At 37.5% G+C, this 23,213-nt stretch overlaps 1 protein-coding gene across 1 annotated transcript; it reads left to right on the top strand.

The window, feature by feature from the left end:
• The first annotated feature begins 1,526 nt into the window (after window positions 1-1,526).
• marchf5l (membrane-associated ring finger (C3HC4) 5, like) lies at window positions 1,527-20,296 on the top strand. The gene is given in 7 exon segments (NM_199739.3): window positions 1,527-1,594; window positions 4,677-4,760; window positions 5,397-5,599; window positions 10,591-10,721; window positions 13,993-14,176; window positions 15,335-15,501; window positions 19,721-20,296. Coding segments are annotated over 6 exon segments (870 nt in total). The 5' UTR covers window positions 1,527-1,594; window positions 4,677-4,731; the 3' UTR covers window positions 19,877-20,296.
• Window positions 20,297-23,213: the final 2,917 nt, after the last annotated feature.

Raw genomic sequence — 23,213 nt, 5'->3', positions numbered from 1 at the left:
TACAAAAGGGTTTTGAGACTCTCTATGTTTGATCTTCTTTTCTATATACACGATTATGCAGTCAAACTGTTGTATAAATAAAATATCACACTCGTTGCAATGCATCATGGTTATTTATGAGCGCTGGTGGGACACTAAGGCCGCACGTCTCCCACCAGTGCCGATATCCCCTTGTTAAGTGTGACATCACGCCAAGTTGCTTTCTTGGTGCAATCGCTCTGTCAAACTGTACAGGGAGACTCAAAGGGTATAAACATTTACAAAGTGATGTAATACTTTCAAAAATCACAATATGCCTAATATCCGATGGCCAGAAAGTGATTAATTTTTTATAAATTGGTAAAACTTTGGTGTTTGTGATGCAGCAAGTCCAGAGACTGTTGTGTACGAAATTATTCTATGTAAAATTCACTTTAAAGTGTGATATGACTAAAAAGTGACCATAAACAAACATTTTCTCAATTTAAATGATTAGTGGCTTGGACCAGGAAACAGTATTCCATATGTCACGACTTAACAACCGGATACAGTCATATCGCACTGCTATTCATGTGATATTCCTCATTTATTTATTCATTTTCTTTTCGGCTTAGTCCCTTTATTCATTTGGGGTCTCCACAGCAGAATGAACGGCCAACTTAACCAGCACATGTTTTACGCAGCGGATGCCCTTCCAGCTGCAGCCCATCACTGGGAATAATGGTCAGTTTATCTGAATTTTTTTTCATTATAATTTGGACTTTTGAACAATATTAAATATAAATTAAATAAATTGTAAATAAAATAAAATAAAATTTAATGAATCCTTTAATAAACAATATGATTAATTCTCTGTATAATTACTGTTTTTACATTATTTGATGGTTGGGTTTAGGGTTGGGCTAGGAATATAATGAGCTATATGCACCGCTAGTGTTTTTCTGCCAGCAGTAAACTTTATTTTCGGTAAAACTTTGTTTTCAGTCTTATGAGGTTCTTTTTACACCGTTGACATCGTAATGTAATTAAAATACAATCAGTTAAATAAACCTAAGCATTTATTTAGTTGTTCAATCATAAAATGAGATGATAGACCGTGTAACCGCTAGCAGCGTCAATAGCAGTAGGCTAGCGCAGAAACTCCTTTCAAAATACTGAGGTAAAATAAATGTTCATATTTTAAAGACATGGTGGGGGGAAATGGAATTTAATGCAGTGCTTCTTGTCTGGTCTGAGGCCCACTTTATATCAAATATAAAGATCACTTATTTTTAAAGAAAACAGATCTTATACATGGCGATTTTGTAATGGAAAAACAGTTCACCGGAAGTCGTCGAGGAGGCTGGGTAAAAATTAAAAGTCTTTGTGCATATACCCCATTAATTAGTAATTTATTTAATTATATAAATAATTCTCCAAGCCGCAGTTGTATCCTCTTTAGCAACTACCGGATTTTGTTGGGGGACATTTATTTTGACACGCGGAAGTTGCCCATCCGGAAGTTGTCCTTCATAAGGTTGTTGTTCTGTCCTCGAAGAAATTGAAACTGTCAAATCAGCCAGATATCTGACATAAACGCCCAGCAGAAGCGATTAGATACACGTAACATCTTCAGGTAATGATCCACACATGAACCGGGCTAATAGTGTTGCGCGAATGACAAGTTGTGGTATGTTTATATCTGTTAAAACTAAAATAACAGTGAGTCGCTACTAAAGAAAATTATGATGAAATGTCTTCCTTCAGAATTGTAACCGAAGTCTCATTCAAATGTGATTAGAGGGCTTGATTGACAATTTAAAACACGTATAGTAACGATATAATCACAAATACATTTACGGCGTGGATTTCAGATAAAGGCAGATGTCATTAATATAAATGAAACAAGTATACTGTCATGTATAGTACTGTGTGCTATCTTTCAAATAAAACATTCTTACTCAAAATATGTTGATAAAATTGAGTTACAAAAGTGATTTTATATTTAGAAAGCATGCTAAATCGACGTGTCTACTTCATAGTTTGAAAACAAAAGTGAAAATGTGATGAAATGATGTGGTCATTTAGCATAACATAATAAATGACATAATGAATAAATGGCACTATATATAACACAAATGAATATATAAATGAAATATAAAACTGCTTGTTGAAATATGTCAAAGCATAAGTGACCTCACCAAATTTTAGTGTATTTTAAATTACAATAAAAATAAAACTTTCTGATAGATTGTTTTATAATATAAAGTTTTAAAATTAGCATTTTGGGGCAAAACTGTAATTGTCAAATGATTCTTGATCAAAATATGTCTGAGAAGATTTTTTACTATTTTAGTGGCCATTTATATAGTACATACTGTTCACTACCTGACAAAAGTCTTGTCGCCTATCCAAGTTTTATGAACAACAAATAATAACTTGACTTCTAGTTGATCATTTGGTATTAGAAGTGGCTTATATGAAAGGCAAAGGCATCTAGATTACACTTATTTGATCACAATAAAATATGATCATGCCTTGATTTTGAATGATTTGATTAGGACAGTAAGGTCTCACTTTGCTATAACATAAGTCTTGTATAGAATATAAAGTCCTGCTGCAGTGGAGACCGAATGAATATTGTGTCTGACTCCATCATGAGCTTGGAGGACTGCATCCATACATCTCTGACATGACTCAAATCACTGATTAATAAAGTCATCTGGAACGGCAAAGAAAGCGTTCCTGCAGGACTCCCAGAGCTCATCAAGACTCTTTGTGTTCATCTTTAATGCCTCCTCCTCCATCTTACCCCAGACATGCTCAATAATGTTCATGTCTGGTGACTGGGCTGGCCAATCCTGGAGCACCTTGACCTTCTTTGCTTTCAGGAGCTTTGATGTGGAGGCTGAAGTATGAGAAGGAGCGCTATCCTGCTGGAGAATTGTCCCTCTCCTGTGGTTTGTAATGTAATGAGCAACACAGATGTCTTGATACCTCAGGCTGTTGATGTTGCAGATCTCTCGCACAGCCCCATACTACATATAACCCCAAACCATGATTTCTCCTTCACCAAACTCGACTGATTTCTGTGAGAATATTGGCTCCATGCGGGTTCCAGTAGGTCTTCTGCAGTATTTGTAATGATTGAGATGCAGCTCAACAGATGATTTATCAGAAAAATCCACCTTATGACACTTTTACAAATGATCACCTAGAAGTTAGGTTATTATTTGTTGCTCTTACATCTGACAAGACTTTTGTCAGGTAGTGTATAGTCACTGTTGTTTGCTCAGGGAAAAACTAAAATTAAGCAGCACACGTTTTACTCTACATGAAAAAAACTAAAGTTAAAGCCATCGTACACTTTTGTTGTTTTAATGGTTGAAAACCACCCTAATATGACAAAAATCTCACATCCTGAGAGCAAGATATATATCACAATATAATAGTACCATTTATGTCAATTTTATTAATTAATAGTTTATATTCATATAGCAGATATTCTTCAACACATTTATAATCATAATAGTTTTAATAACTCAATTCTAATAACTGATTTATTTTGTCTTTGCCATGATGACAGCACATAATATTTGACTAGATACTCTTCAAGACACTTAAAGTGACATTTAAAGGCTTAACTAGGGTAATTAGGTTAGCTAGGCAGGTTAGGGTAACTAGGCAAGTTATTGTATAATGATAGTCTACATTTTCTGTAGACTATCGAATAAATATATAGATTAAAGAAGCTAATAATTTTGACCTTAAAATGGTGTTTAAAAAATTAATAACTGCTTTTATTCTTGGCAAAATAAAACAAATAAGACTTTCTTCAGAAGAAAAAATATTATCAGACATACTGTGAAAATTTTCCTTACTCCGTTAATCATCATTTAGGAAATATTTAAAAAAGAAGGAGAAATTCAAAGGGGGCTAATAATTCTGACTTTAACTGTGTATTGACCCAATAGAAAATAAACCTTTTACATTTACATCAACTTTTTTTACAGTTTAAAGTGTATTCTCAGAAATTTACTCTGCATTTGTGATCATATTTCTGATTTATTTAGAACTTCAGGGGAAATTCTATAAATATGAATTGAATATAAAACACTATTCAAAAACGAATGATTAAAGACCATTAAATAAAATAAAAAAATGCAAAATTAAAATGCAAAATGTAAGCATTGTACTTTCAAGATTGCACCTTTCTTATGATGTTGTTGTTGTTGTATTTGTTTCTGTCTGAATCACTGTAAAGCCATATAATATGGTGCACATATAAATTATGAAAAAGTATTGCATTAAACAATATATTTGAGACACTACAAAATAAATTATGATGATGATGATGATGATGATGATCATGAAAGCTTTTATTTGTCACATACACTTTTACATGCAGTGAAATAGGACCTCTCCGATCATACACAGACTTCACACATTTCAGGGGAAGACAGGTGTGACGAGGGGTAGCATAGAAAGAGTAAATAAGCCCCATTAGGGAAAATGATAGAGCAGAATATGAAATTATAGACTTTATATTTTGTACTCATGATTATATATTCTCATATTCCACAGTCACAATAGAATCTTTACTCTTTCTCAGTCTCATTATGATCTTTATTTCGGCTATTTAATTAAACTGAATGTTGTTTTTACTGAATAAACATGATACAGTGTACTGATGTGTGTGTGTGTGTGTGTGTGTCCAGGTGTGATCTCTGAGGCTGCTGTGGCTCACTCATGCTGGATTTAACCTGACTCATCATGGCCTGTGTTGACGAACCTCCAGAGAAGTGAGTTTCTGCGTTAGCTGGGAATGCTCATTAGGGCTGCAGAATACACCGCAAAATTATCGCAAAAATAGGAAGATTTTTTTCTTGTTTGTTTTAATATTATTAATAATAATTTCAAAAATTTTAATAATAATTTAATAATATTATAATATTATTAAAATAAACAAGGCATTAAGGTATTAATAATACTGTCACCTCACAGCAAGAAGGTTGCCGGGTTGAGCCTCGGCTGGGTCATTTGGCATTTCTGTATGGAGTTTGCATGTTCTCCCCGTGTTAGCGTGGGTTTCCTTGGGGTGCTCCGGTTTCCCCCAAAGTCCAAACACATGCACTATAGGGGAATTGCATAAACAAAATTGGCCGTAGTGTATGAGTGTGAGTGTGTATAAGTGTTTCCCAGTACTGGGTTGCAGCTGGAAGGGCATCCGCTGTGTAAAACATATACCGGAATAGTTGGGGGTTCATTCTGCTGTGGCAGCCTCTGATGAATAAGGGACTAAGCTGAAGGAAAATGAATGAATGAAATGTTAGATCATAAGAAATGTGGTCATTGCAATACTCCACAGCAATACTGCAGATTTGTCCAGTGTCATGAAGGCCTCCTCGTGATTTTTATCCTTTGTTGTGTGTGTACAGGCACTGCTGGGTGTGTTTTGCCACAGAGAAAGAGGACCGCGCTGCTGAATGGGTCAGTCCCTGCCGCTGTAAGGGCTGCACAAAGTGGATCCATCAGTCGTGTTTACAGCGATGGCTGGATGAGAAGCAGAAGGGAAACAGCGGAGGAGCCGTCAGCTGCCCACAATGTGGCACCGAATACCGCATCGTTTTCCCCAAAATGGGTCAGTTTTGTCTGGTGCAAATTATTTTTATTAATGCAAATTAAAGTAATTAAAATATATACTATTTAATTTACAATATTATAAAACAATAAAACGGAAAAAAATGAATGCTGAATAACCGTATAGATCATTTATAGTAGAGCTAACGCTAACTTTGTATCCCTCTAATTGTAGATTGAGTTGCGAGATCTGCTATGTACAAGATTTAGGCCCAATAAGTAATAATTCTGTTTTGTCAGAGTTTAAGAGAAGAAAATTGTTGGTCATCCAGTCTTTAATGTCTTTGATACACTCAGTTAGTTTAGACAGTTGAGACGTCTCGTCAGGTTTAGTTGAAATATATAATTGAGTATCATCTGCATAGCAGTGAAAGCTGATCCCATGTCTTCTAATAATGTCTCCCAGTGGTAGCATGTAAATTGTAAACAGCAAAGGGCCTAAAACTGATCCTTGAGGCACCCCATACTTTACTGGGCTGACTTGTGAAGGCTGTCCATTAATATTCACAAACTGGTAACGGTCAGTTAAGTATGACTTAAACCATTGTAGAGCCTGTTCCTAGACACCTGTAGACTTTAAGCGATTTATGAGGATATTGTGGTCAATGGTGTCTTGCGTCCTCGTGTTCTCATGCAACGTCATCATCAGCTGCCTAAGTTCAGTTCCAATACTCAAGACTGCAAGTACGGAGGACGCGTGAAACTTCCCGGATGTGATCTTGATATCGAGGACAAACCGATGTAGACTTGAGCACCGAACTCGCTCTGGAGGTCCCAGAAGTCATTGCGACTGAATGTGGGAAGCGAAGCATTCTATATAGATTTATTATTAAAGTTCAGAGATATAACTTGTTTACCTCAGGAGTTTCCCTAAATGAAACGGTGAAAAGTAAACATCACTATGAACATCTTAATAGAGGAATATAAACACATTAAGGGTGTTTGTTTGCTGAAATTCGTATTAAAATCTGTTTGATTTATATTGTGCCGAGTATATTGATAATGTTTTTATGCAGAGTATATATTTTAAAAAAGGGGAAAAACAATAAGTTGTTGTGTGAATGCTGTAATGTTTAAATAATTTACCATTTAAAACGCGTGAAGGTCATGTGACCATCAAGAAGAACACAGTAGGTGTGTCAGGGTTCAACCCTAAGGATTTTTTTTCTACTGGCCCGATCGGACCAGTGGTTCAGATTTTTACTTGCCCTGCCAATATTGTCACTGGCCCCACCAAAAAAAAGTTAATAGCCATTTCTAAGCCACAAATTAAAAAAAATGTTAAAATGTTTGTAAATCTAGAATTTAAATATTTAAAAATTGTTAATAAAGTGTTTTGCAAACAAAAGTAGCAAAATGTGCAGGTATTTTTTTGCAAAACCAAAAGATGACTGACCTGCCAAACTAACGGCAAACTGTACAAAACATCACCACATTTTTTTAGTCGTGGTGTACCCTCGTAAATGTCTGCTTCCAAGACGCTAAACAAATGTTTTCCTTTAGCATCATTACTTGATGTTGCCGCCATGTTGCTGTCTCTTAGCTGTACTGATTGTTATGGAAAAAAATAACATGCTCACAACATCCAATCAGATAAGAGGAACCGAGAAGGTAGCATTTGAAGGCTTAAAAACACAAACGGTTTCTCTATTCTGACTGTATTTGCTTGCAATTGACAAATAGTCACAGGCAAATTAAACTTTAGTGAATGGGCATTAGTGGCCCAGTAACGATCCTGTCTACTGTCCCGAGCATCTCACACGCTAGCCCCGGGCCATCGGGCAGTCCTTATTGTTGAGCCCTGTGTGTTCGACTTCATGCAGCGCTGCGCAGATCGGTCGAAATCTGTCTTAAAGCGGTGCATGCTGGTTAGAAATCTTGTCCGGATTGATGCTGCGCCGACGCCACGTGACTGTCACATGTGGCATCAAAGTACCGCGACAGCGCTCCGAGATCAGACGGCAGACTCAGACCGTGCAGCTTCTGAAGAGCGACTGCAGGAGCTCTGATGACGACACCGATATTACACGATTGGCCGAGTTCACCACATGACAACAAACACGTGTATTTCGGGTTTATAATTGGACAAATTCCGATTCAAAAGTTTCAAAACAAAATTCACTTTTCACACCCTCTCTATCCTGTACACATCTTACTTATTAAAAGACTACAAATATTTGACTGCAGTATCATCTTTTGCTTAATAATCTGGTTATAAAGGTTAGCTTGTTTGCACAGGTTTATTTTTAACTTTTTATACAGACTATTTACTGCATTCATCTCCATGAACGATTTAAATGATACATTTTAGTGTATATTTTAGTGAATAACCTAAATATGAACTCAAAAAAATCTTACAGAATTGAAATAAACTATTCATCATCATTGATCCTGCCACACTAAAGCTCTCTTAACAAATTAAGTTAAAGAACTATTTTATTAAATAATTATAAAATGGTTTTATTATTATAATATAAATATATATTTTATTTCCTGTCTAGCAGTTTAAAGGCTTACCTGCTCTTTCTGGGAAACTTCTACATAGCTCACTTATTTTACCTTTTGTTCTTTTCAACACAATCTTTTTGGATTAAAATGCTTTTTTGAAAATTCATTCATTATCCAAAATAATCTCATTTATTAAGACCTAATCAAAACACCTTGTTTGGCTTTTTACATTGGAAATTTTTATATCTATAATTGTACATATATGTAAACCCTTTTTTTAGCATATTCAAACAAGAAGTATTAGCCTAAAGATTGATGTTTAACTCCTAGAATTTATGCTTATTGCTTTGTATTTAATAGACCTGTTCGTTTTTATGTTTATATTAACCTCTTATTTCCTCTTATTTCTCTCATGCATTTGTAATATTTTATTCATAATTCTCCCTTATTGTTTATAAAGGAACTACAGTTTGTAGACTGTATTCTGTTTTATTTGTAAATGTTTTGTTGTTATAAATAAAAATAACAAAATATACATATATATATGATGACGCCATGTGATCGGTCATCATGACTGCAGCGAGTCCCGAAGTGTCCAGCTGTCCGTCTTGACGGCTCCGTTTTCAACTCCGCCCCCGCCTTCGCTCGGCTATTCTCGTTGATCACCGGCTGCAGCTGAGCTTAATGTCGAACGCACCTAGTATCTCATTTCACACAGGATGCGTTCTCTGCCCTCGCGGTCTCCTGAGTTCGTTCTTCCGAGGACACCTGGCAAGACCGGTCTCTACAAGAACGCAAGTCCATCCTCTGCGTTCTTGGAATTAAGAACCGTTTTTGTTTTTTCAATAGTGAGAGGGTCATGTGACACATCAGACTTATTGGAAATTTCACAAGGAAAACAATGGTGCGCTTGGTTTTAACGTAACTTTATTCCTTCATGATTTATTTACAAGTTTCTGACCACTTATAAAATGTGTTTAACGTGCTGCCCATTGTGTTGGATTGTCAATGCAACCCTTTTCTCCCACTCTTCACACACTGATAGCAACACCGCAGGAGAAATGCCAGCACAGGCTTCCAGTATCCGTAGTTTCCGGTGCTACACATCTTGTATCTTCTCTATATTAAATTGATATTACTGAAAAGTATATGTGGCGAGGCAGTGGTGCAGTAGGTAGTGCTGTCGCCTCAGAGCAAGAAGGTCGCTGGTTCGAACCTTGGCTCAGTTGGCGTTTCTGTGTGGAGTTTGCATGTTCTCCCTGCCTTCGCGTGGGTTTCCTCCGGGTGCTCCGGTTTCCCCCACAGTCTAAAGACATGCGGTACAGGTGAATTGGGTAGGCTAAATTGTCCGTAGTGTATGAGTGTGTGTGTGAATGTGTGTGTGGATGTTTCCCAGAGATGGGTTGCGGCTGGAAGGGCATCCGCTGCATAAAATCTTGCTGGATAAGTTGACGGTTCATTCCGCTTTGGCGAACCTGGATTAATAAAGGGACTAAAGGCTGATTTATACTTCTGCGTCAAACACCGGCGTAGGCTACGGCGCTGACGCATAGCCCTTTGCCGTGGCCGTCGCTGACGTGCACCTCTCAAAAATTGTAACTACACGTCGCAACAACGCGTAGCACAAGCTCTGTGATTGGTCGGCTTGCTAGCGCCGATGAGTCTGGGCGGGACCGAGAGCCGCGCGAGCGATTGTTTACAAGTGTGGAGTCCCGTGAAGGAGCTCCGGATGGAAAGTTTTGTTTTGTGTTTACCTCATAGTTAAAGTTGTTGCACGTCCGCCGGTTCCTGCCTCAAAATAAGCGAGTTTGAGTCACTTGTACAACCAGGAAGTATTCAGAATAGCAAAACAGAAGCAAAGAAACTCGACACAGAGGAACATTTACACCTCACTGACAACTAGCGTTTTGGAAGTGTTAATGCACACCAACAGAAACAGTGCGCAGAAGTATGAATGCACAGCTGCGCGCGTTGCCTGCGCCGTGAGTTGCGCCGGTCACTTGACGCAGAAGTATAAACCAGGCTTAAGCCGACAAGAAAATGAATGAATGAAAAGTATATAACTGAAAATAAGTGTTAAAGTACTACAATTACTAAAATTAAAACCTGATATAAAATAACTTAAAGTAAGATAATAAAAATGTTTGAAAATGTAAATGACAATAATTAGAAATAATAGAAATACAGAAAAAGACAACAGCGTATAACTAAATTAATAACATAAAATGAAAATATATACACTAAGAACAGTATTAAAGCTCATTGTACATATGAATATCTGCTATAATACTAAATAAATCTAGATATGCATAGATGTTTCTACACTATTATTCTATATTGCACAGCTTTTGCACTTGTTTTGCTAAACTTCCCCATTTATGTATCAAATATTTATTTCTTCACACATTAGCTGGTAAAATGTGCTAGCTGTGCACAGATTGTGTGTGGGTTTATCAGTGACTAACACACGCCGACTGTCTGCTTGGCTGTTTTTTTTCACTCGTTCAAGGGAAGTGTTAATATGTGCTTGTGTGTCTCTTTCAGGTCCTGTGGTGTACTTCCTCCAGCAGGTGGACCGGGCTCTGTCCAGAGCGAGTCCATTTGCTGCGGCTGGAGTGGTCGTGGGCACCGTCTACTGGTCCGCTGTGACTTACGGGGCCGTCACGGTTATGCAGGTGTGTTCGTAAAAAACAGAAGTAGACCTGTTGGGATTTAATGTTTACACTCAAAGTTTTAAAAATCTATAAATCCATTGGTTTCAGATGCTCATTATTGTTGCAGTTCCTTAAAGAGGCACAAGAGGGAGGCATTAAGCCAAATTCATTAGTTGCATCCTAAATGATGCATTTGTACACTGTGTACTTATGTGTATGAGTTTAGTGTCATCCCAAATGGAATAATAATAATGTTTTTTACTAGCCAGAAATTCGACCTGTCTCCCAGTTATCATTTAACGGGTTTAACCAAAAGTCAAATTAATCCAAATTATTAAACTACCAAAAAGTACCAGTCATGAGTGCATACTAGGGCTGCACGATATTGGAAAAAATTGACATTGCGATATTTTTTTCCCTGCGATTATATATTGCGATATTTATATATATATATATATATATATATATATATATATATATATATATATATATATATATATATATATATATATATATATACGTATTACGGAACCCCGGAAAGGACGTAGTGGAGGAGAAAAAAATTGGCTGGGTGAAAAAAAAAATGGGTGAAAGAAAAAAATGGGTGGGAGGAAAATATATATTTATAAGTTTTTGCGTTCTCTTGCAAAGTTTTGCGTTCCCTCGCAAAGATGTTTTGCGTTCCCTCACAAAGTTTTGCGTTCCCTCGCAAAGTTTTGCGTTATCTCGCAAAGATGTTTTGCGTTCCCTCGCAAAGTTTTGCGTTATCTCGCAAAGATGTTTTGCGTTCCCTCACAAAGTTTTGCGTTCCCTCGCAAAGATGTTTTGCGTTCTCTCGCAAAGATGTTTTGCGTTCTCTCGCAAAGATGGTTTGCGTTCCCTCGCAAAGATGTTTTGCGTTCCCTCACAAAGTTTTGCGTTCCCTCGCAAAGATGTTTTACGTTCCCTCACAAAGTTTTGCGTTATCTCGCAAAGATGTTTTGCGTTCCCTCGCAAAGATGTTTTGCGTTATCTCGCAAAACTGTTTCTCCAGAAAACATCCTGTTCACTTCACTCACGTAAACCCTCCCGTTTTTGCCGAAATTCTCATATATTTTACCATTCTACCCCACTTTCTTTACATTACTGTGCGCTGATCGTCGCCTTTCACTTTGCAACCTCTGAACCAGTGAATGCATGTATAAGCGCTGACTGACAGACGCGCTCCATACAATAAACTGATCCCAGATCAGCGTCTGTACGTGCCATTTATAGGGACACTTCTGTTATTAAACAAGTGAGCAGCAAATGAATCTCATGTTTTGTTTAGTTTGATAACAGAGGTGTCTCTGTAAGAATGCACAGATCTATAATGAAAGCAGTCCATTACTTTAGAAACTGTTTGTGCTCATTTAAGAGAAAATTAGCTGTTTAAAATAAAACATGCAGGACGGAGATGTTTCATATTATTAGTGTATTTGTCTGTTTAAACATACACCCGCTCCTCTGTAAATGGCGTGTACAGACGCTGATCTGGGATCAGTTTATTGTATGGAGCGCGTCTGTCAGTCAACGCTTATACATGCATTCACTGGTTCAGAGGTAGCATATGAAAGTCGACGATCGACGTACAGTAATGAAAAGAAAGAGGGGTAGAATGGTAAAATACGGGAGAATTTCGGCAAAAACGGGAGGGTTTACGTGAGTGCAGTGAACAGGAAGTGTTTGTGGAGAAACATCTTTGCGAGAGAACGCAAAACATCTTTGCGAGATAACGCAAAACTTTGCGAGGGAACGCAAAAACTTAGAAATATATATTTTCCTCCCACCCGTTTTTTTCTTTCACCATTATTATTTTTTTCACCCAGCCAATTTTTTTCTCCTCCACTACGTCCCTTCCGGGGTTCCGTTTTATATATATATATATATATATATATATATATATATATATATATATATATATATATACTTAAGATATACTTTTGCACACATTACATACAGTATCACTGTTTTATCTGCTGCACCACTGACTGTAAAATTCTTCCACAAAAAACTAGAGCAAGTTTTTTTTGGCTGATGGAGGACCAAGAATGACTCAGCAGCAGCCTCACTCATCTATTTGGGTGCCTAAAAGTTAATAAGTGACTGGCATAGATGTTTATATCTATGAGTGATGGGAAGCTATGCTAAGGTTAACTAGCTTAGCATGTATCTTGCTGTCTGCAAATGACAGTAATTTAAACGTACCATAAAACTGCTATAAGTGCATACAATTCGACACAACTACACAAGCATCGTTTTAACCTTTATAACTGAACGTTAACGTTACTCTGTCAACAGTCTATTGTCTTAATTACCGTGCTAACATACTATATGTTAAACATACTATATGTTTAATACAATCTGTAGTTCTGCAGATTTCCGAATAGTGGTGACTAGCGGAGGAATGAATGGTCTAGAACAGGGGTCTCAAACTCAATTTAACTGGGAGCCAAAGTCTGGGTGAGGCTGGGCCGCATAAGGGATTTCACAAAAAAAAGTCCTCAAATGTCATTATTAACAGTTTTAATTATTTCTTCTGAACATGAAGTGTCCTGAACATTAACAGAACATTGAGTGAAGATTATGAACAGTTCTTCTGAACATGGCATCTTTTGCCTACTTGCTGCCAGAGACTTGACAGCGCTTCTTCTCACAAATCTGAACCACATTTGGCTTTAGAGCGGAAGCAGTTGAGACCCTCAGTATGGCTTGAAGATGATCATCATTAAGTCTAGACCTGTCTAGACTCACTCAAAACTTCCATTCCCTCACCTAAAAAAAGGCGTATATATGTATAAATAAAACACCCCCACCCCACTCCAGTCACATCAGTCTGTACCAGTCTGTATCTACCTATAATATATATAAGATGCAGGCTGTAGCTAGGTAGGTGGCAGGCTGCAGATAGGTAGCTAAGTGGCAGGCAGGGGCGGGAACAGCTTACCTTGGTTCTGGCCGGCGCGAGTTCCCTCCTAACACTTCCCGCCCGTCACAGCGTCTAACAAAGGGGCGGGGTGCGTGGTGACGTCACTGGCATCCCCGCCCCTTTGTTTACACGGTGGGCGGGGAATGCCAGTGACCGCTGTGTACGGATAGAATCAGCGGAGCGGGGAGCGCTCTCTCTCCCAGCTCCGCTGATTCTGTCAGTGTACAGCGGTCGGCGCGGGCCACAAAATATTGCACTGAGGGCCGCAAATGGGCCGCGAGTTTGAGACCCCTGATCTAGAAGGAAGGCTCTGTTTTGAAGAGATGTGTTTTCTTGTGTTTTAAGGTGGTGGGGCATAAGAAGGGTCTGGATGTGATGGAGCGAGCGGATCCTCTGTTTCTGCTCATGGGTTTACCCACCATCCCTGTCATGCTGGTGCTGGGAAAAATGATCCGCTGGGAGGATTATGTGGTGCGGCTCTGGCAAAGACACTCCGCCAAACTGCAGATCTTCAGCGGCCTGGTGCCGGGTACGTGGAAGAAAAGAACTAAAAAAAATCTGCATCTCTGTTATTTTGTAATAGTTTTTGTAGCAATAACAACACTTGATGAACTACTAACTCATTTACTTCTACTGTATTTTATCATTTTAGTATTTCAACAAATTTGCTTCTGTTATTAGTTTTTAAGCTGACTTATTGAAGCACTAAAACAAGTCATTTTGATTAGATTGTTGTGACTTTTACTGTATGAATTTTACTATTAGTTACAGTATTAACAGCTATCAGCCTGATGGTCATAAACTGATCATTTTTTTATGTCATCATGTCAAACACAAAAGCCCCTTTCACACAGTGATACCGGTAAATATATGGAAAATTTCCAGAACGAATTTATCGGTAAATTCAAAAAAGTGCTGTTCACACAGTCGAGGACGCAACAGAATTTTTCCAGAAAGGAGCATTCACACATCCATTCCAAAATACTGGTAAATTCTGACATCATTAACCTGAAATGAGCTCTAAACGGCAGCGCGTGTGTTTGTAAACATTTGACTACATCACAAACTCAGTGGATGGATCAGTATTGTGAAAAACTTCGATGAAAACATATGGAGGAACATTTTCGCATGTCGAGATGTACATGATATGTGTGTGTGCTGGCGCTCACGGACGGTTTCACAGGCAAGATGCTTATCATAAGCATCTTATCGATAATTAATTACACGGTTGGCATTAAGATGAACATATAAATGTCTGGAAAAATATTCAAAGGCTTTTATTCTCATAAACCGCGCGGACGCAAATGCGTCTGACTGTTCTGATTGGCTAAAGTATACGTCTCACGTCAGCACGTTCTAGACGTGCACACACTCTTTCCAGTAATCTTCCTTCTGCGTTTACACAGCTTAGCATTCCGGCAAATTACCGGGAATGTTACAACTTCTCTTTTCGGAAAATAGCCAGAACGAATTTACCGGTATTTTCAAAAAGGCCCTGTTCACACATACACACCTTTCCGGAAAATTTACGGTAATTTTTTCGGAAAGGTGTGTATGTGTGAAACGGGCTATAGGATACACCTTTTCAGCTATATTATTATTATTATTACTATTATTATTATTATTATTATTATTATTATTATTAAGTTTGCACCTAGATTTGATACATTTGTAATTCCACACACAGGTATGGGTCGCGCTCTTCCCCGTGTCCCAGTAGAAGGCAGTTATGGAGGAGATCATCTCTCTGTGTCTCGTACCCTGTGCGGTGCCCTCATCTTCCCCTCCATCGCCAACCTGGTGGGCCGTTTGCTGTTTCGCAGAGTCACGTCGAACCTGCAGCGCACAATCCTGGTGAGAATGCTGCACAACCTGGACTTTCGTGACAGGCTTAAAAATGCACAAAGCTAACTTTCCCAAACAAATTTGAAAGCATCAAAAAAATATGCTTGTAAAGCTCAACAGGATGCTGCATCTTTTTGATATGTCCACTATAGTTATAAGCAGAGCCAGAAAGAATCTGCAGACATTTTTTTCTATTTCTGTGCAAAATTTTGTTATAAAGAATTATGCAAAAAGATTTTGGGCGTATAGTAACTAAGGCTGCGTCCGAAACCGCATACTTCCATACTATATAGTACGCTAAAATCAGTATGCGAGCCGAGTAGTATGTCCGAATTCTTAGAATTCGAAAATCAGTAGGCGAGAAGTTCCCGGATGATTTACTACTTCCGGTGAGATTCTGAAGTGCGCATCCCATGCACGCTGCGCTATCCCATAATGCCCCGTGAGAGAATTCATGAATGAAAGTGAGGCGATGCAACTAACGCAGGTAGGTCACGTGACCATGACAAAATGGCGGATGTAGTACGTCTGAATTTCATTCATACTTTTCAGATTCATACTGTATAGAACGCACTTTTCTAACAGCCGAGTAGTACGTTTAAATTCAAATGCAGTACCTACTGAGTAGTAGGCGGTTTCGGACGCAGCCTAAAACTTTTTTTTTTACTTTTAACCTTTACCTAAAGGGGACCTATTATGCCTCTTTATAAAAGTGTAACATACTGTAAGGGCGTAATCACACTTTGCTATCCGAACCGTGCACAGGCCCATTTTCCAGATCGTTTGAGAAGTGCGAATGCTCTGAATCGGGCTCAGGCATGGTTTAGTTGGCTGGCCTGGCCCAGTTGGAAGAGCCTGAAACTGAAAGCGAGACTTGACTTTTATGGGACTATGGTTTCATATGGATTTATTAATCATTTTTACTGTTCAATGAACACAAACTGTCATAGTTTATTAAAGAGGCAAACCCCTGACTGCATGACAGATGCACCTTCAGCAGACCTCCTAATTCCTGCAGCACGAGGGCTTTATGATTATTTATGAGCGTCAAAAGTGGCGGATCTGTTCAGCAAAAATATTTGACTGCGTGTCACTGCATATCAGACGACTTAAACGATATAACTAAAGAAATCTCCATTGTGCTGAGTGAGAGCACTTCTGACCAGCGAATCATCGATGATGTAAGCGTGCCCAGGCCCGAATGTAATGTGAGTGCGGGTCGTCGGGGGAGACGGGAGGGAGGACAAGCGTGCTTTGGCCTGGTTCAAGGCAACTGTACATAGTGTGAGTACGCCCTAAGTCTCTGATATGCCAAGAGTGTGTGTGAAGTTTCAGCTCAAAAAATACGGGTAAATACGATGAACAATTTTAAATGACTCCTCTCTAATTTTATTCGTTATACAAAAACGTCTGGAAAACTTACAAGTCTCGTTCCAATTAACATCTTGAAATTGTGATCTCCAATACCCAATAGATGAAGGAACATTGACAATCCGGCAAATCATTCTTCAGGGCTCGAACTTAACCTTTTTGCTTGGTAGCACCGGTGCTGCTAACTTTAAAAATGTAGGCGCATCAGCCAAAATCTAGTCGCACCCACCAATTATGAGCATCGTTACTCACCGGCCCTGCACACACTGCTTGAATGAATCTGTTAACGGTATAACTGTGCTGTTCTCACGGGTGCTGTCTGATATTGCACTGATGCTTTTGACATATACTGTACCTTATTATATGCATAACGTTACGTCATGTTAATAGCCATACCGATCTTCATGAGTAGCGATATTAGTTACTCAGTGTAAGCCCGTTTGCGATGGTGTATGTGGTGTTACATTTTACATATATCTGCCCCTTGCACGGCGGACAGCATCTGGCGATTATTTGAAGGATTAAACAGAAGCTCTCGTGCTAGATGTGGCAAACAGTTACCTGAAAACTCCATCCCACAGACTTTTAATAGCGGACTTGAAGCCAATGGAAGTCTTTTATCCACTCTTGGAAAAGTGTAGATGGTGGGTTAACATTCAGCACGTGATCACTAGTAAGATGTGTCATTATTTGTAACTTTAGATGCCATGGTTTCTAAAATAAAATCTGTCAGTGTTATCTTCATCCTCATCTTCAGCGCTTTACAGTTTTTCGCGGTAGTAGCTCTCTCTGTCATCCCAAGCCAGAAAGCACTGAGTGATTGACAGCTGATATTAACCAATCATTCGCGTTCAGTGCTAGAGCAGTGGTGGGCCAATAAGAAGAGCGCGAAGGCGGGGCAAGCATTACGGACTTGGCTTTGTTTACTGCAGCACGTTTACATGACAACTGTTTTAAACCATTCCCGAGCGCTGCGTTTCAGGCGCAGACCAATAGCTTAGAGATGCATTCTGCATGAATGTCTCCCGAATCCGTGCATTTGCTGAACATTTTGCAGTAAAAACTGGTCGCACACAACAATTTTAAGCACTCGCACAAATGCTCCCAAATATATTTTGAGGTCGCATAAATCAAATTTCGGCCGCATATGCGACCAAAATGGCCGCAATTTCGAGCCCTGTTCTAAGATAATTATAGCACATAATAGCACACACATAATGTTTTATAACTCTGAATATGCCTTTTTAAAACTTTGATCCTGATTGTGCTGTTTTGGTGCCACTTTAAATGCAAATGACTTTAGCACTGTTTTTCAGATAAGTGAAATTTATTTATAAACTAATTTCAAGAGGATCACGTGCTTATGATTGCTTGCAGCCGGTCCTGCATTATCTAATTAATGATTGACCAATCAGGCGATTCCTAAGCCACTATAAATACCCTAATTTCCATAATACAACCATATTCATTTTTAAGAATCCCCCCTTCCCCCCCACTCCTTCTCTTTTCCTAGATGGGTGGCCCAGTGGTTAGCACTGTTGCCTCACAGCAAGAACGTCACTGGTTCTAGTCCTTACCAAGCCAGTCGACATTTCTGAGTTTACACATTCTCCCCGTGCTCGCGTGGGTTTCCCCCGGGTTCCCCGGTTTCCTCCCACCATCCAAAAACATGCAACTTAAGTTAATAGACTAATCCAAATCAGCACCATAGACATGCTCCTAGTAAAAGGACAAACCAGCAACAATCAAGAATGCATGATTATATGGTATCATGTTAATTAAAATTAATTTAATTATTAAATTATTATGATGAAATTGAAATAGTAAAATGGCATAAAGACGCACTGTAAAAATTACTGTCAAATTTACAGTAACTTACTGTCGATTTTGGTTGCCATTAACACTAAATTTACAAGCACAATGTAAATAAATAACTACACTTGTGCTGTATGTTACATTACGTTTTTTATTTATTTAATTACAGTGCACTTGAAAATTTACAGTAACACTGTTGATTTTGGTTGCCATTAACACTAAATTTACAAGCACAATGTAAATAAATAACTACAATTGTGCTGTATTTTACATTGCATAATTTATTTATTTATATACAGTGAACTTGTAAATTTACAGTAACTTACTGTTGATTTTGGTTGCCAGTAACACTAAATTTACAAGCACAATGTAAATAAATAACTACAATTGTGCTGTATTTTACATTGCATTATTTATTTATTTATATACAGTGCACTTGTAAATTTACAGTAACTTACTGTCGATGTTTGTTGCCAGTAACACTAAATTTACAAGCACAATGTAAATAAATAAGTACAATTGTGCTGTATTTTACATTGCATTTTTTATTTATTTATATACAGTGCACTTGAAATATTACAGTAACACTGTCGATTTTGGTTGCCAAAAAACACTAAATTTACAAGCACAATGTAAATAAATAAGTACAATTGTGCTGTATTTTACATTGCATTATTTATTTATTTATTTACAGTGCACTTGTAAATTTACAGTAACTTACTGTCGATGTTTGTTGCCAGTAACACTAAATTTACAAGCACAATGTAAATAAATAACTACAATTGTGCTGTATTTTACATTGCATTTTTAATTTATTTAAATACAATCAAATAATGTGTTTATAATGGAAGTCAATGGGGAAAAACAGCCCACAACATACCATAATAATATTTAAACAATATATTTAACAACGGGTTAAATATCTGCAAATATAATGTTATTTTTATGCTTTGGAAGAGTCAAAAAACGTACCTGCAGCACATTTAAATCCAAATGGAAACTCCACAAGTGCCAGTCTAAGCATCTCCTCCTCTTCTTTTAGGGTGGCATCGCATTTGTGGTGATGAAAGGAGTGCTGAAGGTGTATTTTAAGCAGCAGCAGTATCTCATCCAGGCTAACAGACACATCCTGAACTACCCGGAGCCCGAGGGACAAGCAGACGGAGCGACTGAAGACGAGGACAGCAGCAACGAATGAAACAAACACACATTCGAGGACGGCAAACCAATGCACTGTAGTATAGGATTCGCCAAGACTCAAAGAGCTCATTTTTTTCAGCTTCACACGCACTCTGAATCAGCACAAACACATGCTCGCTGTGTGTTATTAAAACGCAAAGATGGCCCGAGTTCTGTTATCATTGAGAAGAAGCAGACGTCGGGGTGTTAAAGTGCCTGTAAATGCAAAATTGACCAGTAGATGGCGCCAAATGCAAAAGCTGGTAAATGCACTGCACACTGATGTCTCTGATGGAAAATAGACGTTGACATTTAGGATGCAAATTGTACCAGCTGAATCATGTTCAGATTGTGAGAATGACGTGATTGATTCTGTTTGAAAGGTAACACGCACTGGCTCTTTAAATATAGATTAAATAAAGGATAATAAACACAGAAATGTTGACTTTTTGTTGCATTTAAGTTGGGTGGTTTTATTGCAAAAATAAAATTATGCTGTGTGTGTGTGTATATATAATTACAATATGTATCAGAATTAGAAATATTTATAGAGTTTTTTTTTTTTTTTGACTATTTTGGTGTAAAATTTATTTTTAAATCCTCCTATTTAAATTAACACTATTTTGGTGTTTTTAATTATTGGTATTATTATTATTAATAATAATAATATTATATCATTATAATTTTTTGTATTATTATTCGAAATAAAATGTGTCATTATGCATTTATTTTTAAATAAATTTTAACACGTTAAAATGTTCATTTAAAAGCCATTTATTATTTTTAAAATGAAAGATTTTGCAAATTTGGTAAATAAAATGTGTTAAATTCTTGTTAACTTTGTTAATTAAAACTTGTTAATTTAATTATTAAATTATTATGATGAAATTGAAATAGTAAAATGGCATAAAGACACACTGTCTTACAAAATACTGTCGGTTTTGGTTGCCATTAACACTAAATTTACAAGCACAATGTAAATAAGTACAATTGTGCTGTATTTTAAATTGCATTATTTATTTATTTATTTACAGTGCACTTGTAAATTTACAGTAACTTACTGTCGATTTTGGTTGCCAGTAACACTGTAAATTTACAAGCACAATGTAAATAAAAAATTACAACTGTGCTGTATTTTACATTGCAGTCTTAATTATTAATTTACAGTGCACGTGTAAATTTACAGTCTTACTGGCAACTAAAACCAGCAGTAAATTACTTTAAATTTTACAGTAAATTGTAATTGTTAATTGCATTGTACTTGTACATTTACAGTTTTATTGGCAACCAAAATTGCTAGTAAGTTACTGTAAATAGCACAGTATATTTTTAAACTGCAATACCTTTCCTTTTTACAATACCGTATACCTTTTTAAAACTTGCATTACAGTAATGAAAATGACAATTTGGCACTTAAGTAATCTGATTTTGCAATGACAATAATTAAGCAATGCAATCAGTTGTAAAGTGGGCTTGAAACAGAATTTGAAACCGTAATTTGTGATGTAAATCACAGTGAAACAAGAACAAATGTACGGGAAAATGACTGAATGGCCAAGTTTAATTACATTCACACAGATTTTAAGAAACATAATTTTGTAATCTATTTCAGCTATTTTAAACTATGAATAAGTGCATGTGAAAGTGTTCAAGACATGTTGAAAACGCAAAATGGCAAATGTTTCTTGTCACATTCGGTTATGAAGTACACGAATCACATTGATAATTCATTCAAAACTTTCGGTTCAAAGATGATGAAATTTGAGAAGAACGCCTACAGACTGCATAGAGATAAGTGACGCTGACTGTCTTCTGTCATTTGATTGGCCATTTCAGACATCTTGATATTTAATTTTTAAAACTTTGCCAACATATTCCTAAAAACAAACAGAACAGCTTCAATATCAAATATCGATTATTTCAATTCTAATTATTCTCACATAGAGACAGAATTATTCGCCCTCCCGTGAAATTAAAATTCCTTTCCAAATATTTCACAAGTGATGTTTAACAGAGCACAGGACATTTTCACAGTGCTTCCTATTATATCTGGAGAAAGGCTTATTTCTTTAAGTTTGGCTGGAATAAAATAAACTCTTACAACTATTTGCCCTGATTTTTTTCCACCAATTGGTAACAGAACAAACCACATGTTGTCAAATGACTATAACACACTTATAGCTAAATAACTATATTTTCACCCTCACAAAGGCAAAATAAAAAGATAAAATATAAAAATTATGTTTAACATCACTTGAAAATATTCGAAAAACTATTTAAATTTCACTGCAGGGCTAATAACTGTGTCTTCAAGTTTGTCTAGTACTGATTACTTGATAATGAATCCGATAATTTACTTCAGGAGGACGTCCCTGAAGGATTTACGCACAGATACGCAAACTGCTTGTGTAAGCGGTGCTTCCCAAACCAAAATGATGCGTACTGGCGTCATTTGCGTCTATGACGTTTCCAGGAGATGAACAGCTGAGTTCAATTTGTAATGAGTCCAAGCCTTTAAAAGCGATTGTAGTTTCTGGGTCAGGAGGGGTTTTTCTTGGTTTTTGATTGCAGGTGCTGCTGAGCCGCTGGCCAAGGCTATCGTGCCGGGACGTGGGCATGATGTTGTGCGCGAGCGAATGACTGGGAGGGATAATTGGTAGTGCTGGGGTTTCCCCGGACTAAAGTTTCGGCGGCCGCTGTTGACTTCCAATCGCTGTATCCCACGTCCGGTAGCGGGTAAGCGGGCCAGCAGCACAATACTGTTGCGGGGTGTGTGTATTGCATTTTGTTCGCCGGGAGTTTGAGTGAGTTTGATTGCTCCCGGCGCTTGTAGTCTGTCTGTTTGTGCGTGTGTGCGTGCGTGTGTGTGTGTGTGCGTGCGTGCGTGCGTGCGTGTGACGGGGATGAGCGCAGGCTAGCATCACGCTCCATACAGGAAATGTTAAATGACGACGGCTTGATATTTAGCTGGAGTGGTATTGATGGTAGCTTATGATTTGATTGCTGTGTGGAGTCTATTTATGGGTGTTATTTATACATTTATATTTATGAGATTTACTGTGTGGTGTATTACAACTCTAGGTTGGTGTGAAATGATGATGTGTTGCACAATTACGGTTGATACCCCTTGTTAAATGCCTTGTGGTGGTCATTTTAATTGCCTTACCTAATAATTTTTATACAGTCCGCTAACAATCTTTACATCATGAACTTTATGTCCTTTTGATTCCCTACCTGCTGCTCCCCTTGTGTGGAATTTTAATCTTTAAGATTATTGTATAAAATAAAAGTGAAATTAGTATTTAAATGAATTGAGTGTTTGACGTTTACTTGATTATTGTGGCCCAAAATAAATA

The sequence above is a fragment of the Danio rerio genome, chromosome 10 (assembly GCF_049306965.1).
Source record: "Danio rerio strain Tuebingen ecotype United States chromosome 10, GRCz12tu, whole genome shotgun sequence".
Lineage (NCBI taxonomy): Eukaryota > Metazoa > Chordata > Actinopteri > Cypriniformes > Danionidae > Danio > Danio rerio.
The sequence above is the reverse complement of the archived record's forward strand: the minus strand, read 5'-3'. Positions and strand labels throughout refer to the sequence as shown.